The 16,319-nt window shown below is 47.6% G+C and overlaps 1 protein-coding gene across 2 annotated transcripts in view; it reads right to left on the bottom strand.

Annotated features, from left to right (window-relative positions):
• Positions 1-2,339: 2,339 nt before the first annotated feature.
• Positions 2,340-16,319, bottom strand: part of Bpifb1 (BPI fold containing family B member 1) — a 31,411-nt gene continuing 17,431 nt past the window's right edge. For both annotated transcript variants that reach the window (XM_040732785.1, XM_040732784.1), the window contains exons 7-16: positions 12,849-12,912; positions 11,206-11,291; positions 9,709-9,888; positions 9,262-9,315; positions 8,758-8,916; positions 7,338-7,405; positions 6,394-6,439; positions 5,400-5,463; positions 4,139-4,215; positions 2,340-2,501 (exon numbers count right to left, since the gene is read on the bottom strand). In XM_040732785.1, coding sequence (XP_040588719.1) covers positions 2,445-2,501; positions 4,139-4,215; positions 5,400-5,463; positions 6,394-6,439; positions 7,338-7,405; positions 8,758-8,916; positions 9,262-9,315; positions 9,709-9,888; positions 11,206-11,291; positions 12,849-12,912 — 855 coding nt within the window. In that variant the 3' untranslated portion in view covers positions 2,340-2,444. The remainder of the gene's footprint in view (positions 2,502-4,138; positions 4,216-5,399; positions 5,464-6,393; positions 6,440-7,337; positions 7,406-8,757; positions 8,917-9,261; positions 9,316-9,708; positions 9,889-11,205; positions 11,292-12,848; positions 12,913-16,319) is intronic.

Raw genomic sequence — 16,319 nt, 5'->3', positions numbered from 1 at the left:
AATTTTCTCCTTTACAACTCAGGGCACAAGCAGGACAGGTGCTAGCTCCATTTTTTTCTTTTTGTTTTAAACTTAGTTCTTTGAGATTATAATATCATTGTATCATTTCTCCCCTTCCCTCTCCACCCTTTCCTCCATGAGTTCCAACTCTCACCTGGAGGTTCAGGCCTGGATGCTGGTGGAAGATGGAGTTCCAGGAAGCAGTACCTGGGAAGTGCAGGGCTCACCTTGGCTTGATCTGAACATCTTCCTTCAGCAAACAGCACAGACTGGTAGCACATGTCCACAAGATTTGGTGGAATATGTTGGAGAAGACTAGGCTCTTTATTTATGTTTTTTAAAAAAATTTATGTGTAAGTGTGCATGCCTGCATGAGTTTATGTGAACCACATGTATGCATGTGCTTCGGCAGCCAGAGGGCACCAAATTCCCCGAAACTATAGTTACAGGTGGCTCTGAGCTGCCTGATGTAGGTACTGGGTCCTCTGTAAGAACAGTAAACACTCTTGATCTCTGGTCCACCTCTCCAGCCCAAAGAGTGGGTCTTTTTTATTTTATTTAATGTATATGGGCGTTTTGCCTGTCTTTATGTCTTATATACTCATGTGTGTACTTGGTATACACAGAGACTGGAAAGAAGGCCTTGGATTCTCCTGCACTGGAGTTACAGATGGTTGTGAGCCTTGACATGGGCTCTAGGAATTGAACCCAGATCTTCTAGAGGAGCAGCCGAGTGCTCTTTACCACTGATACATCTCTCCATGCCCACGACTTGGGTCTTCTTGAAACACAGTCTTGAGATGTAGCCCAGGCTGGTTTCCAACCAGTAATCCTCCTGCCTTAGCCTTCCAAGAAGCTGGGGTTATAGATGGGTGTCCCTAAAGGACAATATGTAGGATATCACCTGGAATTTTCTCTTTGCTGTTTCTGAGATTCAGATTGAAGAGACAGAGTTTTCTCTCTGTCAAGGAAAGGTACAGAGGCTCAGAGCCCTGCCTGTGGGATCTGGTAACTCATACCTCTAGGACTTCCTTTCTCTAGTCAGGGAAGGCAGTTTCAGGGTCTTGTCATTGTGGGGCCAGCACAGGAGCAGTTAGTCTCCTTTCCCTTGGAAGGTAGAGAACAGAAGAGAGGTGGTGAGGAATGAGCCTAGAAGAGCAGCCAGTGACAAGCTGCTGACTGCTAATTAGTGGTGATGATGACTTACCAGAGCCCCAGTTTGTCACTTAGGTGAGGGTAGAGTCTTGCCATAGGCTGTGAGGAAGGTAGGTGATTAGTCATCTCTAGCATCCCTCTGGTGTTACCCACATGGAGCAAATGGTCTTGGTTTGGGGTCCCAAGCAGTAGGCTGATACCCAGACTGGAGTGGCTGTACCTAGGAGATGACCCACACAACTGTGGGGAGTGGGATGTGACCAGCTGCTTAGGGCACCCACGCTCCTTCCTGTGGGACAGCCGGGAGCCACAGGGGAGCTTGGGTGTCAGAGCTGTTCTCCGCCCATGGACTAAGGATCCTGGGCTTATTCATCTGCCACCTGAGGAGGTCCCAGGGGATGATGGACCTGGAGCCTTGACCATAGCTGTGTTAGGGAAAGGCCTTCATGCTTCCCCACTCAAATCTGGATGATCCTGCTTTATGGGGAATAGGTGGGTACTACAGACCAGAGGTCTGACAGAGATTGTGTTCTGACAACGAGTACTGTCCCTTCCCAAACACTATCCCTGTCTTCCTGTAAGGGCTCTTGTGTGACTGAAGGCTGTGGTTGGGTGTGGGCACAACCCAGGCCGAAAGAACAGAGGTCTATTGTCATGTCCCAGAACCCTGGGGCTTCAGGGAAGCCATAGAGACAATGGCCCTCATGCAGGTCTGAGTGGGAAAGGCCTTGGTGATAAAGTGTTTTCTGAGGTCAGGTGACAAGTGTCTGTGATGCTCTGGTGCCACTGGCTGAGTGCCTAATGGGTACTTCATTTAATCTTCACCTCTGCTCTGCAAGGTGAGACCATGATTCTTCCCACTTGGCAGAGAATGGCAAAGAGGCCCACCTAGGGGAAGTTGCATCCTGTCTGTCTGCCTCCAGAGCCACAGGGTTCAGATAGCATATGCCCCACCTGCCAACAAGATCAACACAGTGGGTGTCCCCCACTCAAAAGTCACCCAAAAGGGAGGTAATCCCAACCATGGTTACTATCCTTCTGTGGTCATACAGTTTCCATATGACAAAGACTTGTCCAGGTTGGTTCAAAGAGTACTGAACCCCACACATATGTCTCTGTCTGATCCTAGGCCTGCCAGAGGCAGAGTGACTCCCATGCTGGACAAAACCACCCTGACAACAGGAGCCACTGACAAGTGTTTATTGATTGCAGGAGATAGTTTACATAGACGGCTCTCACACTTCTGGTGGGACCTGGCCTGAGCTGGCCAGCTACTATCCAGATCTTCATCACCAGGGAGGAGAGCCAGGGTTCTCGGAGGAATCTGGGGTGAGCTTGAGGGCACCCTGGAATTGAAGAGGAGTCAATCTGGTTAGACTTTCGTTTTGGTTTGATTTTCACTTCCTGCTTTTTTGGGGATTACCCTCCTTTTGTCCTCCATGAAGGAAGCCCTGGTGTTGGGGGGAACAGTCATGGCCTTGAACATGCATGTACAGAGTATATAACATGGCTGTAAGTGGGGGATTTGTATATGAATAGTGATTTCTTCCAGCACTTTGTGGCCCATTCAAAGTGTTTGTGTGCAGTGGCTGGATTATATGTGACAGTTGTCCTCAAGCCCACAGTAGAACTCTAAGAAATTTTATTGATGCAGATTCCTGGCTGTCTCTAGAGGACACCTGAGTTTTAAACGATTGTCTATTTAAAACAAATCAAAACAAAACTAAGTGTAATGATAAAACCTGCCCTGGTCTATTCCCCAAGATTGTATTGTGAGCTCTTCACAGCTAGCTCCAAGCAAAATAGAAGTGAACGATGAGCATTGCCATCTGTGTTCTATCATCTCACGTACTGGCTTTAGCCCACTCTGTTTTTCACTTTCTTCACACTGATTTAAATGTGTGGTATCACCCAGCTATAGAACACAATCAATGAACTGCTGGCTACAGAGAAACCAATAGAGCAAAATAGGACATTTGGAAATAGGCAGATATGGATTTGGATCTGTGGATTTCTCCATAACTAAATGTCTCAGGAGCTTAGTGGTCCTAATGTGCAGCTTGGGGACAAATAGGGACTTATAAGAGTCACAAGTTTGGTTCAAAGTGCCTCTGTAGAGCGAGGCTAAACACCTCGTCATAGAAGGGTGGTCAGCAAGTCATCTGTTTTCAGCATCCCTCCCTCTTCTAAAGAGCCAGAGGTTTCCTTTTGTTTTGTTCATTGTTGTGGCCAGTGTCTGTATACAGTAGGGGCTTAATAAATGTCCACTAGCCAGGAATGTTACTTGTTTATACTTTGCTGACTACACTGGGGACAGCTGCACAGACAACTGAGCAGTAACTCTGGTCTCCACAAGCTGAGGTCTCTTAGCCACACAGGTGTGTGTGTGTGTGTGTGTGTGTGTGTGTGTGTGTGTGTAGTGTAATCTGAGGTCTACAGCGTTGGGTGCTGCTTTGTATCCAAGACCTCTTCCTCATCTTTCCTGAAACAGTAAACATCTGAGCCTCAGGGCCTTTGAACTTGCTGGTAGTTTTGATAGGACACTTTCCTCACTATCCACAGGGTTCATTGTCTTGTCTTCTCAGGTACCAGTAGACATCACTTTTTCAGAGAGGCCTTCCTGTCTATCCCATCAAAACCAGCATCCCACTTTCTCTTCTGAGCCTGTCTTCTTTTCCTCTCCAGTCCTTATTTACTTGATTCTGTTTATTAGTTTACATAGGTGTCTCTTTTGATAGAATGTAGGGTCTTCCAGGGGGATAGTGTTTTCTGTTTCTATGGTCATGCCTAGGAGTCATGCCTAGCACATATTATACCGTTAAGAAATATTCCTGAATAAGTGAATGAATGGATGAATGTTGACAAGCAGGGTGGGAAAGAGCACTGATTTTTCACTTACAGGTGCCTACACCCTGACAGGACCAGGAGCGATGGCATGTAGGTCACTCCCATCCCAGACTGTTTATTTCCTCATGCCTCTCACCTTATTCACAGACCACACAAATTTCTCATATCCCAAGGCTTTCACCATTGGCATGGGGATTCCAGTTCTCAGTTGGCCTGAAATAACAAATGTAGTCAGAGGGTGGTGGGCTAGTGTGGGCCTGGGTAGCAGTGGGCATGCTCAAAGTTCTGGGTGCTGAGCCTGGGATCTTGCACGTAGGACCTGCTCTGTTTTCCTCCTTCTGCATGCTTGTCCTCTACTCTGGCATTTACCTAGCCCTACTTGGCCCTCTGGCACCAGCTTCCGGTTGTTCCACAATGCACCTCACATCCTCTAACACTCTTGCTCAAGAACAGCCATGGCTCCCATCAACCACTGCAGCAGTTTCTCTACCTGTGATTTCCTACTCATAGAACAAAATTAAAAAGGTGATGATGTCACAGGGGCCACCAGTCTCCACCCCTTGTGCATGGTGATGATGTCACAGGTACCAATTTCCCCACCCCTTACATACATCATCTCATTCCCATCTCATACCCTTATTTATCCCTTCCACAGTTGCAGAACCCAAGGCTCAGGAAGACCAGGAAGCTTGTTCAAAGCCAGGAAGCCAGCAAGAAGAGTTGGGCACTTGAGCTCAGTCTGCCTATGGCCCCTTGAGTGAACTCTAGCTGTCTGTTTGCAACTGGTTCTATCTAGCCCTATGAATCTTGTGTCTGCCAGTTCTTCCCTGCCTGACTTAAAACTGTCATTAGTAAAGGTCCAGGCTGGGAGGGGGATTCAGGAGGGGAGGCAGAATGGGAAGCAGAATGGGAGGCAGTGTGGGAGGCAGGAGAGTCTTTTCCAGTTGGTGACCAAGACAGTTCCCTGGAGCAGGAAGAATTTGAACTAGGCTTAAAAGATGGGTAGGTGTGGTGGTTTGAAAGAAAATACCTCACAAAGGGAGTGGCACTATTAGGAGATGTGGCCTTCTTGGAGGAAGTGTGTCACTGTGGGGGTGGGCTTTGAGTTTTCCTATGATCAAGCTACTACCAGTGTCACAGTCCACTTCCTGTAGCTTTCTGATTAAGATGTAGCCAGCACCATGTCTGCCTGCATGCTGCCATGCTCCCTGCCATGATGATAATGGACTAAACCTCTGAACTGAGTCACCCCAATTAAATGTTTTCCTTTATAAGAGTTGTGTTCATAGTGTTTCTTCATAGCAATAGAAACACTGACTAAGACATTGGGTCATGAATAAGAGGCCCCAGGTGAAGGCAGGAGGTTAGGAAAGGGCATTGAGGCCTGAGGGACTCACCATTCTCATTGGGCAGCAATGTGTTTTCAAGGATTGTGGTCAGGGTACCTTTCATGGTTTCAGGCTGTGAGGAAGAGGGAAGCCATTACTAGGCTGATTTCCAGGATTGCCAGGTCCTCTGGGTTGTTACAGGTTTCCTTACTCTTTCCCCATGATAAGGGCACCCAGCAGACATGTGTTGGAATACCAGGTCTTCTGCAGGCTGGAGCTGCCTTGATCAGACCAGATAGACTGCAGAGAGGCCTTAGTGCACTAGCTATGGCTCACTGAAAATGCCCTACACCAGGGGACTTTGTTTTGCCTGAAGCACTCCGAGGGTATTCTGCTTTTGGAGAAAAGCCAGACATCCAAATTTTCATAAACTTTGCATTAAAATATTGTTTTTTTAAACAAAAATTCATAGAAACCAATGTCATATGTGGTAACGGACACCTACAATCCCAGCAATCAGAGGGTAGAGGCAGGAGGATTGCCATGAGTTTCAAGGCTATCTCCAGAGCTACATGGTGAAGCCCTGTCTCCAAAAAACAAAACCAAACAAAAACCACCACCAGTAAAATAAAGCAAAGGAAAATAGAAAAAAAAAGGCAAAACACTCCCCTTAAAACAACAACAAAACCCAAAATAATACAAAACAAAACAAATCCCAAAGCTGAAGACAAGACTCAGCCCAGATGAGTTCTCTTCAGGCTAGGGACTTGGGAAACAGGACCAGAGAGAAGGGGCCACCCAGGGTCAGTGGAGGGGCTTTGCTTGTAATAGAGAGCAGGATCAGATCTGAACACGATTGGTGTTCACAGCTATGTCTGCATACAGTTGGTGCTTAGCAGAAGCGGCAGCCTGTAGGCCAGACTCTGGAGGGTAATGAGGAGACCCCCCCAGCCCACCTTGATGTTCCTGAGATGTCTCTTTAAAGCAAACCTTGGGTGGTGTCTCATTTTAGAATAGCCCATTCTGGCCTCAGTGCCCTGAGAGACAATCTACTAATACTTACACTGAACAGCTTAATATCTGAGACCATCAGCTTGATGCGCTCAATACTGCAACAGAAGATACCTGTGAGAGTGGTCCTTTGGGGTTTCAGTCAATAACTTCGTTTATTGAGGACCTGCTGTGTGCCAGGCACAGGTAGGTTCCCATGAGACAATGGTGACACAGGGAAAGAACTTGCTTCATGGTACCACATTCTAAAGGGGGTGGCCAGTGACCCAACAGACAGGAAATCACCCAGGAATGAGGGAGGATTGGTAAACCAGTTAGCTCAAGTCCTTTCTAAATGGGTTCCCTAATTCCTATTCAACTACTCATGTAGAAATGCCAGCCTGGGGGTGATGGAATAGTTTGATAGTTATCTATCTATCTATCTATCTATCTATCTATCTATCTATCTATCTATCTATCTATCTATCATCTATCTATCTATCTATCTATCTATCTATCTATCTATCTATCTATCTATCCATCTACCTACCTACCTATCATCTACCATCTTCTACATAGCTGTCATCTTACCCTATATGGGCTAATTAAAATGCTCCTCTGAGCCTAACTTTATCGCCAGAGTCTCCAGTTAGAATCCCTGAACTCAGTCTGGGACAGAAGGTGATACACCTTGTAGGACTAGCAGGGATACAGAAGTCACTTCTGAATTGGGCCCCAAGGATTTAGTACCTGAGGCTGCTACTGCCTCTGTGTTGAAATTTTTCAGAATGGGTGTTTTAAGCTTGGGATAGTACATGGCAGGCCAGCCCTGTGGTGGGGTTAGCTTGCTCTGTGGCTCTGTAAAGTCCCTTCATTTTCTATTTGGAATTCAGCCCTTAAGTCATATCAGGCCTGGCAAGGCAGCCTTCCGTCATCAGCCGTCTCTGGTGCCCTCTACTGGCGGTTTAGAGAAACCCACTGCTCTGGGCCAACACTCTCACAGATTCACACATTTACCTGATGTTATGGAAGTTGAGCATAAGCCGGTCACCTTCCGTGAAAAACCGAGCTTCATAATTGGCCTCCTGCAACAAGAGAACCCAGCCCCCAGTTTTTGAAGAGAATGTGTTTAGAGGGAGGGTTATACAAGAAAGATTGGGGGCAAGGAAATCTGATCTGACTCTCTGCTACTGGCTCTGTGACCTTGGGAAATAGTTTTACCTCTCTGGGCCTCGCTTCCCACACCTAGTCCTGTTCCACAGGTGACAGTTCAGACTGGGGATGACAATTCCAACACAGTCAACATGTGCTGGCTGCTCATCGTGTATCAGGCAGTCCAAATGCCTTCTTCAATAAGCCCACTGCCCCTGGAGGGGGCCCCGTCAGTCCTCTGGTGTCCATGGAGGGACAGGAGGGCAGAGGAGTACAGAAGCTCTGGTAAGACCTAAGCACCATTAATATTATTGCAAAGCTTAGAGGCTAAGTCTGGCTTCACATACGGGGCTCACGTCTTGCATCGGCTTGACCCTGAGGCCCGAGTGCTGGGCTCCATTATAGCGGAGCCTAGAGAACCAATTTTTCCTGCAGTGCTTTCCATTGGCCATGGAGGGGTCATTAGGGAGTGAGGTTGGCCTGGAGAGTGGGTTCTCACACTGTCTTTCACTGCCAGGTCAGAATGTCAAGATGAACTCTCCGGGAGGTACCTCAGCTCAAATGTTCTGAGAGGCACCCCTGAGATTGTGTGGTGTAGAACTGCACACAGAGTCACTGTAATGAGGAGTCAACTTCTCCTACTCACAGCAGGTACTGCTCACCACCCCCTTTGGGTAAACCTGGCTGGCCTCCGTCATGAGCCGACTTTTCTCCAGTCTTCTCTGCCCTCTGGAGTGCATGTGGTTGCCCTGCTCTGACCCACCCCTTCCTTCCAGGAGGGTCTCTGTTGCTGGGCTGCTGCATGCTGTCTCTGGAAAATGCCCCTAGCCGGAATGTAGCTGCCTTGATGGGAGTTATGGTCTCTCTATCCCTAAGGCTGCTGGTGGCTAATGACTGGCTGATGGGCCCCCAAAGTTCTTGACTCTTGGTCCACCACTCTCCTCCCTCTCCCTGTTCCTGGGGGATACCCCAATTCATGACAATGAGCAGGAAGTCCTCCCCAATTCATGACAATGAGCAGGAAGTCCTCCCCAATTCATGACAATGAGCAGGAAGTCCTCCCCAATTCATGACAATGAGCAGGAAGTCCTCCCCAATTCATGACAATGAGCAGGAAGTCCTCCCCAATTCATGACAATGAGCAGGAAGTCCTCCCCAATTCATGACAATGAGCAGGAAGTCCTCCCCAATTCATGACAATGAGCAGGAAGTCCTCCCCAATTCATGACAATGAGCAGGAAGTCCTCTCTGGTATTTGTCCTATGCCGCAGACACTTGGACTCACAATGCCGAGGGAGAAGAAAGGCCGGACATCTGTATTGGTTGGGAACACTTCCAGGATGATATTTTGGGCTGCTGTGGCACCACCCTCATCCAGCATGATCTGGGGGCCGCTGTAAGTGGCGATCTTCACCATCTGGGTGGGCCCCAGCTTGTTTGCTGCCTGGAAAGACATCAGACCCACATGCCTGGTCACAGTGTGGTCCCTCTGGTGTTTTCCCAGTGCTCCAGCCTCTGCCCTCTCCGGCACCCCTGTGTGGATGTTCTCTGGTTTCTCAGCCTGGAGCAGGGGCTTAGTCAGAGTTGCCTTCATAACCCAGCGCCAGTGCACCCAGGTAGCCATCAGATTAAAGATTCTCTGTTAGACTGAAGAAAGTCTCTGGGCTTCCAGAGGGCCTGGTCCCCATAGTGGAAAACAAGAGAGCAGTCCACTTCTGTTCTCCACTGCAGAAACCCATGGGCAGAGGCAGTAAGCACCCAGCAAGCTACAGGTGAGAAACACACCCACCTCTGCGTTGATCTCATTGATGTCTGCCTGGAGCTGGCGGGCCACATTAGGAATCTGGAGAGAGAGGAAGGTCTGTGAGTCAGTGCATTGATCATGGTGCAGTAAGATGATCAGAGTATGTGTCAGCACCCGGACTCAGGAGAAATGAGGACCTTGATCAGTTAGTGATGTGCCCTGTGCCTTGTGTTCCTCAGGATCCAGGATGCTGTTAAGCTCCCCCAGGATATTTGGAGGAGGAAACAGGCACATTCAATCCCTTAAGGCAGAATCAGGACCCAATCTGGGTGTTAAGGGACGCTTTGGGCTCTAGCATAGAACACAAGAAACAGAGTCTATCTGCAGGGAGGGCAGAGCTGATCATTACTGGGAGTTCCCACCCCACCTCTGTCTCCTCTCAGTGGGCGGATGGCCCAGACTCAGTCATCCTCTGTCCGCAGTGGGGCTTACCACAAATCTCAGAAGGATCACAAGCTCCTCCTTGGGGATCAGGGTGTCCACAATGGCATTCACCAGGTCCTGCCTCACAAGCAGGCTGAAAGGGGCCTCATCGGGGGTGGTCTCCATCTGGGAAGCCACAGAGCTGTTGAACCACTTGGTCACCCTCGCCTGTGAGTCCAGCAGCTTGGCCTGAGGAGACACAGCACAGGGCATGGTTTGAGGGCTTTGATACTCCATTTAATCCCATAGCCACCTGGAAGGAAATGGCTGTGCTGAGGGGGGAAGTTGTCTCCCAAAATTCTCATGATGTTGAGAGCTGTGTCCTTTGAGAGGTGACTAGGCCTTGATCAATGATTAATGCTGGTTCAGCAGCACTAGTTACTGGAGGTGGGAGTAGGCCATTTGAAAGTAAGCTCAACCCTGGGATGCCCTTGCTCTCATCTTCCCTCACTTTTCCGGCCTGCATCATGGGCTGATGCAGCATGGTGACCCTCATGAGCCCAGTAAACTTCTATCATTTATAAGCCACTTAGTTACTGTGTTCTGGTAGCACAAAATAGACTAACACAGATACCATTCTGGCTGCTTTCCATCTTCGCATTTGTGTCAGGAAACAGATGATAAGGCAATGACTGTCAGGTACCTGGCAGCCTCCACTCCCGAGTCCCTTAGTTTACCTCTACTCTCCCTTTGTCTCTCAGTTTCTTTTTCTGCCCTTTCCTCTGTCCTTCTGCCCCACGTCTAAAAAGATGGCATCTTCCTATGCTGCCCAGGCTGGCCCTAATGCCTCAGCTCAAATGGTCTTCTTGGCTCTGTCTTCAGAGTGCCTAGGGTTGTGGATGCATGCTGCCTGTGCTAGCCTGTAACTGAAATGCTTGCTTTTCAGTTTGGTTTAGACCCCTCAAACCCTTTAGATGAAGGGAAGGATTCAAACTACAACAGAGCAGATGCAACTGTCCCATGCTGTGATTTCCAAGGGACTCCTGAGAACAGGTCTGGGACTCACACCACCCACAGGGAGTACTCCCTGAAGGTGTGTGCAGTGCAGTATTTTCCAGAGGCCTCCTCTGGGAAGCCAGCATGTTTCATTTCGTTGTCTCCTAAGTATTATATATTTTATAGCCAAGAAAACTGAGGCTCAGAGAGATGAAGAAACCTGCCTAGAGCGACACAGCCAGGGAGTCATGGATCCAGGAAAGTTAAGGTTGTATGATCCTTGAGGATGCCTCTGTCCTGAGGCCATGTTGCAATGTCATCAGAAGTTTGGGGTTTGGCAGGAGCTTGCCTGAAAGACCCAGGGACCCATAAAAACATAGGGTCAAAGTCTGAGGTCAGGGTCCCCAGGGTGTGGGGCATGAAGTTCCAGCTGCCGACTTTCACAGGGTTCTCGGGGTCTGACTTCATCAGCTGTAGCCCTGATGCTGTGTAGGTGCTGGACCTTGGGTGGTCACGGAAGAGCAGCTGTTCCCCAATGTCTCCACTTTGTTCTGAGGTCTGTACACTCACCTTCAGGTTGAACACGATATTACTGTCCTGGATAGCAGGAGACAGAAGGCTAAAGTCCAGGGCTCCAGGGCTGAGGGCAATGGGTGCTTCTCGGGACAAGAAGAAAGTTTGTGAGCATGGGAGTTGGGGTTGGGTGGGTGGTTTTCTACTGCCTCCAGCTAGGTACACTGCCAGAGTCAGGAAAAATGATGCTGTTGGTGATGACTATGGCAATGATTACAGGGACCACTCAAAACACCAGCACAGAGCTAGATTTTTATGTGTATAACTGGAACCCATCCAGTCCTATGCCAAACCAGAAATGCTGTTTATAACATGTGACTCCCCTACCTCACTGTAACCCACTCCTCAAGGCAGGTAGGGTCTGGGCATTGAACTCACGTATTCACCCATTAGTTCATCCATCACCTGTGTTTGTCTTGGTTTTCCCCACTAGGTGAACAGGGAATGGAGACACCCTATCTGCTCAGCTGTTGGGTGGAGAATGAGAGTGCATGTGCCTGTCCCTACCCTGAGCAGGAAAAACCAGGCTTCTGTCTTCCATACCCTGAATCTCCTCTGTGAACTCAGAGATTTCCCTGCATGTGCAGCCAGGCGATTGATGCACCGTGGAAGTGGGTAGAATGGCCCAGCCCTGGACTTAGCCCTGGACTTAGACCTGGACTGGACTTAGCCCTCATATGCACTAGGACTTTACTTTGTTTTGTCACACTCTGGCTCTCCTGTGACATGGCTCTTTAGATTCTAAGTCAGCACATGGGAGAGCTTTCTTCCCCCTTGTTGATTACCACTCTGAGGGGGTTGAGAAGAATCAATTCCAAGGTTGAGGGCAGAAGCTCATATTGTCTCCTCTTTGCTGCTCTCAGGGAGGGAGAAATGACATCTGTTCTGGAAACACAGCTCACTTCTGCCCTTTTTCCTTCCTTTCAGTAGCACACAGTAGTCATTCTACCATCCATCTACCCACCCACCCACCCACCCATCCAGCCCTCCCTCCCCCCTCCCTCTACCCCTTCCTCCCTCCCTCCCTCCCTCCATCCAGCATGCATTTGTTTTTAAACATATTCTATATGTCCAGAACTTTCCTATAACCTTTAAGTGCTGACATCAATCCTTTGAGGTTGGGAGGTAGAAAGCCTCATTTTACAAATGAGGAAACCGAGGACAAAGGGTACAGTGACTTCCCCCAAATCAAGGAGCAAGACAGAAGCAGAGGTAGGCTTTAACTCAGCTCTACGTGAGTATCTGCTCACACGGAGAAGTGTTTCTCAGCCTTTGGAGGGTCACATATCAGACAGCCTGCATCAGATATTTGCAGTGCAATTCACAACACCAGCAAAATTACAGTTATGAAGTAGCAATGAGATAATTTCAGGGTTGGTGGTCGCCGCAGCACTAGGCACTGTATTAAAGGGTTGCAGCCATAGTTAGGTTGAGAGCCACTGTCTTAGAGCCTTGTACATATAAGGTGATCATGAAGTTGAAGCTACAGCATCTGGGCAGGGCTTAGCAAGTGCTTGTGCACCGGTGCTGGGCCCAAGGCGCTTGATGGACAGAGAGGGTGTTCTCTCCTGGGTAAAGGTGGGACCTGAAGTCCAAGCCTGCAGATAAAGGAAAGACAGTGGAGACAGCAGAGCCCCTACCTGTTGCCAGCCTCAGGAAGTCATCGTACACGTCATTGAAGGCTTGCTGGATCACGGGGCACAGCTGCAGCAGCACAAATACGGGGCCATCAATGAGGAGCCAGACCCTTGCCCACAGCATTCTGGGTTTGGTCTCCCCTAACCCGAGCCTCACTGCAGTGCCCCAGCAGTCTAAGGTCCATCTGTGGAGTTGAGGACTCACTCACTCTCTGTCCCTCCTTGCTGTTCAGAGTTCATGGCTGTCCTAAGGGACACCCAGGTCTTTTTTTTTGCAACGGTTTGCCTTTTGTCTTGTGCCCAGATTGTGCTTGGCCTGCTAGCTACCCTCCATAGGACACCCATGATGGCTCAAAGGAACCCATATTTCCTTAGATGAAGCCAAGAATTCCCTTGTTCATTGCATAAGAACTCACAGAGTTCTTCCCATGCCAGACTCTAGTGTAGAGGCCAGCTGGGCTGCCCCACCAGATGCTAAGCAGTGTCTGAATCTTGGTGAGTTCCTGGCCCCAACATAACCCTGTGCCAACAAGGATTTCTCTGCATAACATGGACAGCACCTCTCAACAGGGAACAATTTTGGTCTCTGACAAGATACTAGGAGACATCTTTCAGTTATCATACTGTGGCAGATGAACCATACTGACATCTAGTGGACAGAGTCAAGGGTGCTACTACACACCCCTCCCTTCAGCCCAGCCTCAAAGTATCAAAATATCAGTAGCTCCAAAAGTAAGCAACATGGATTTAGTGGTTCTACTGAAAGTGGTGTGTGTGTGTGTGTGTGTGTGTGTGTGTGTGTGTGTGTGTTAAACATTTTCCTTGCTGCCTTTAGGAATCCATGGCCCTTTTGATGTTTTAGCTGCTCTAATGGAAGGACCATATCACTGGCTACCTCCTTCAATATTCTGTGTGAGGGAGGACAGTGCATTTCGAGAAATGCTAACTTGTGAACAATGGTTCCCTGCTTCCAACAACTTTCCTAACCCATGACCCAGAGAGGAGGAGGGATAGGTGGAGAGATATCTGGCTCACACAGCCAGGCGATCGATCGACTGTTCCCTGCAGAAAGGGGGTATTTTCCACATTTCCTCCCACAATTCCCCATCCTTCTCTTCCTTTGACCATGACCACACATCAGAGTCTGGAACATGAAGTTCCCATCAGACCTATTGCTTCTGAACCTGGGGTTTGGTGGAACATCCATTTTTTATAGCCTCCAGATAGTTGTGAAGCCCAGCTTGGTTGAGAGCCATGCCCACATGGAGAAGGGCTCCTCTGTGAACTCCATCCAGAAGTCCCCTCCTCAGATGACACTCTTGAGTCACAACAATGACCACTGAACTCTGTCTCAAGTCACTGCAAATCCATGAGTTAGAATTAGATTAGAATTCCAAGTTCATGCCATCTCTTCTGTTGGGGAATGTATTCTTTCCTAATAAAATATGTTCATGGGCAAAATTTTGAAACTATTTACATCTGGGTCCTATTTTAAAAAAAAAACTTCTATTTTCATACAGAAAGATAAAGTTCTTAAAAATATATATTTTGGTCATATTGGCACATGCCTGTAATTCCCAACCTTGGAATGGGGAGACTGGAGGATCAGGAATTCAGGGCTAGCCTGGGTGACACAATACCCTTGACCCCACTCCTATAACATTCTCATATAAGTTGAGAATAGGCTATGCCCTTCTCTAAAAAATTTGGAATGAAGGACCTGCATTCTTTTGGACCAGATGACCAGGGAAGATGGGTTATCTGATAGATCACTGCCATCAAAACCCCTGAACCTGTGAATTTATTGTTATTCAGCAAATTCTGACATTGTGGAAAGACACACATGTCTTCATGTCTGACATTGTGGAAAGACACACATGTCTTCATCTATGTTTCTGGCACAGCGTGCTCATGATAGTGAGACAAGATCATTTAACAAAGTGATTTCTTTTCCCTTTAAAGATATCTTTCTGGATATGCACCTCAACTAATTCTAGGGGTTACAATTCTAGTAACAGCAAACAGTTGGCTTGAACTGGAAGTCACATATATCTACTTATATTCCCAATTCCTACCTCTCTCCAACCTCCCCTCTTTCAAGAAGAACCAGGAAGTTTGGTCCCTCCCCCTCCCCTTCCTTCCCTCCCTTTCCTTCCCTTCCTACTTCCCTCCCTCATTTCCTCCCTCCCCCTCCTTCCCTCTCTACCCACTTTTCCCTTCTTCCCTCCCTGAGGATTGATCCCAGGCCTCACACATGCTCAGCAAGTGCTCTCTCTACACTGAGCTACATCTCCACCCCTTTTGGTTTATTTTCAATTTTGAGGAAGTATCTTGCCAAGTTGCCCAGGCCTGCCCAGGCTCTATAGCACAGGCAAGCATTGAGCCTTTGTCCTTCTCTCTTAGCCTCCCAAGAAGCTAGGATTACAAGCCTATTCCAGACTGGCCAGTAATGTTTTTTAGAGTAACACTATAAAATATGAGATCCAGGGGCCTGGAGAGATGGCTCAGCAGCTAAGAGTGTGCGTTACTCTTCCAGAGGACCCAAATTCAGTTCACAGTACCCACTCCAGGTGCTCAAACCTGCCTGCAATTCCAGCTCCAGGGATCAGATACTTCTGGCCTCAGTGGGCACCTATGTATGTAGAATATAATCCCTCTCCCATACACATACATATACACAAGATAAAGAATAAACTGGATCTTTACAGTAAAATAAAATATCAGTTGAGATTCTTTTTTCTTTCTTTTTTTTTGTGCTGGGCCTCTTGCATGCTAAGCAAGTGCTTTATCGAAAGTTGCATTCTTAGTCCTCAGGTTTTTGTTAATTGTTTTTCTTTGCTCTTTGTAACATGTAGACATTTAGTCTACTAAGAGCAGATTCAGTAGACTGTTTCACAACATAAAAACAGGGGTTGAAGATTTATCAAAAATGAATAATAATAATAAAAAACAAAACCAAACACAATTTGGTATTGTACAGTATACCATGATTAAAAGATGCCACACTGAATTTTTCTTAAAGGTGATTTAGTAGGATTTGATACAATTTTGAACAGTTTGGAGGGAAACTGACATGCCATTGTTTTAAATAAAATCCCATCACACATATAAAATATTGTTTTAAATATCACTATTGTTTTGAAGTAATCAATACAACCATTTTATTTAAAAAGATATCTTGACACACAATTAAATGTGACCCAGCTATCATAACAGTTATAAAAGTTAGACGAGGACGTAGAACACTAGGGGCAGTCACATAAAAACCTGAGGGCCTGTGGGTGGAGCTGGAGATGTGTAATTGGTCAGCAGCTGCTGGATTGGACACGTTATGAATGTCTCCTCCCTGACTCGTGTTAGCTATTATGCCATCTTTTTCATTAAAACCTTATCGTAATATTAATGAGACTAATGGCATCTGGTAGGCTTATGGTTAAGAAATGACAACTGCTTGACAAGGGGCTCTGAGCCCTC

Source organism: Mesocricetus auratus, unplaced genomic scaffold, assembly GCF_017639785.1.
Source record: "Mesocricetus auratus isolate SY011 unplaced genomic scaffold, BCM_Maur_2.0 Super-Scaffold_100028, whole genome shotgun sequence".
In the NCBI taxonomy this organism is placed as follows: Eukaryota; Metazoa; Chordata; class Mammalia; order Rodentia; family Cricetidae; genus Mesocricetus; species Mesocricetus auratus.
The sequence above is the reverse complement of the archived record's forward strand: the minus strand, read 5'-3'. Positions and strand labels throughout refer to the sequence as shown.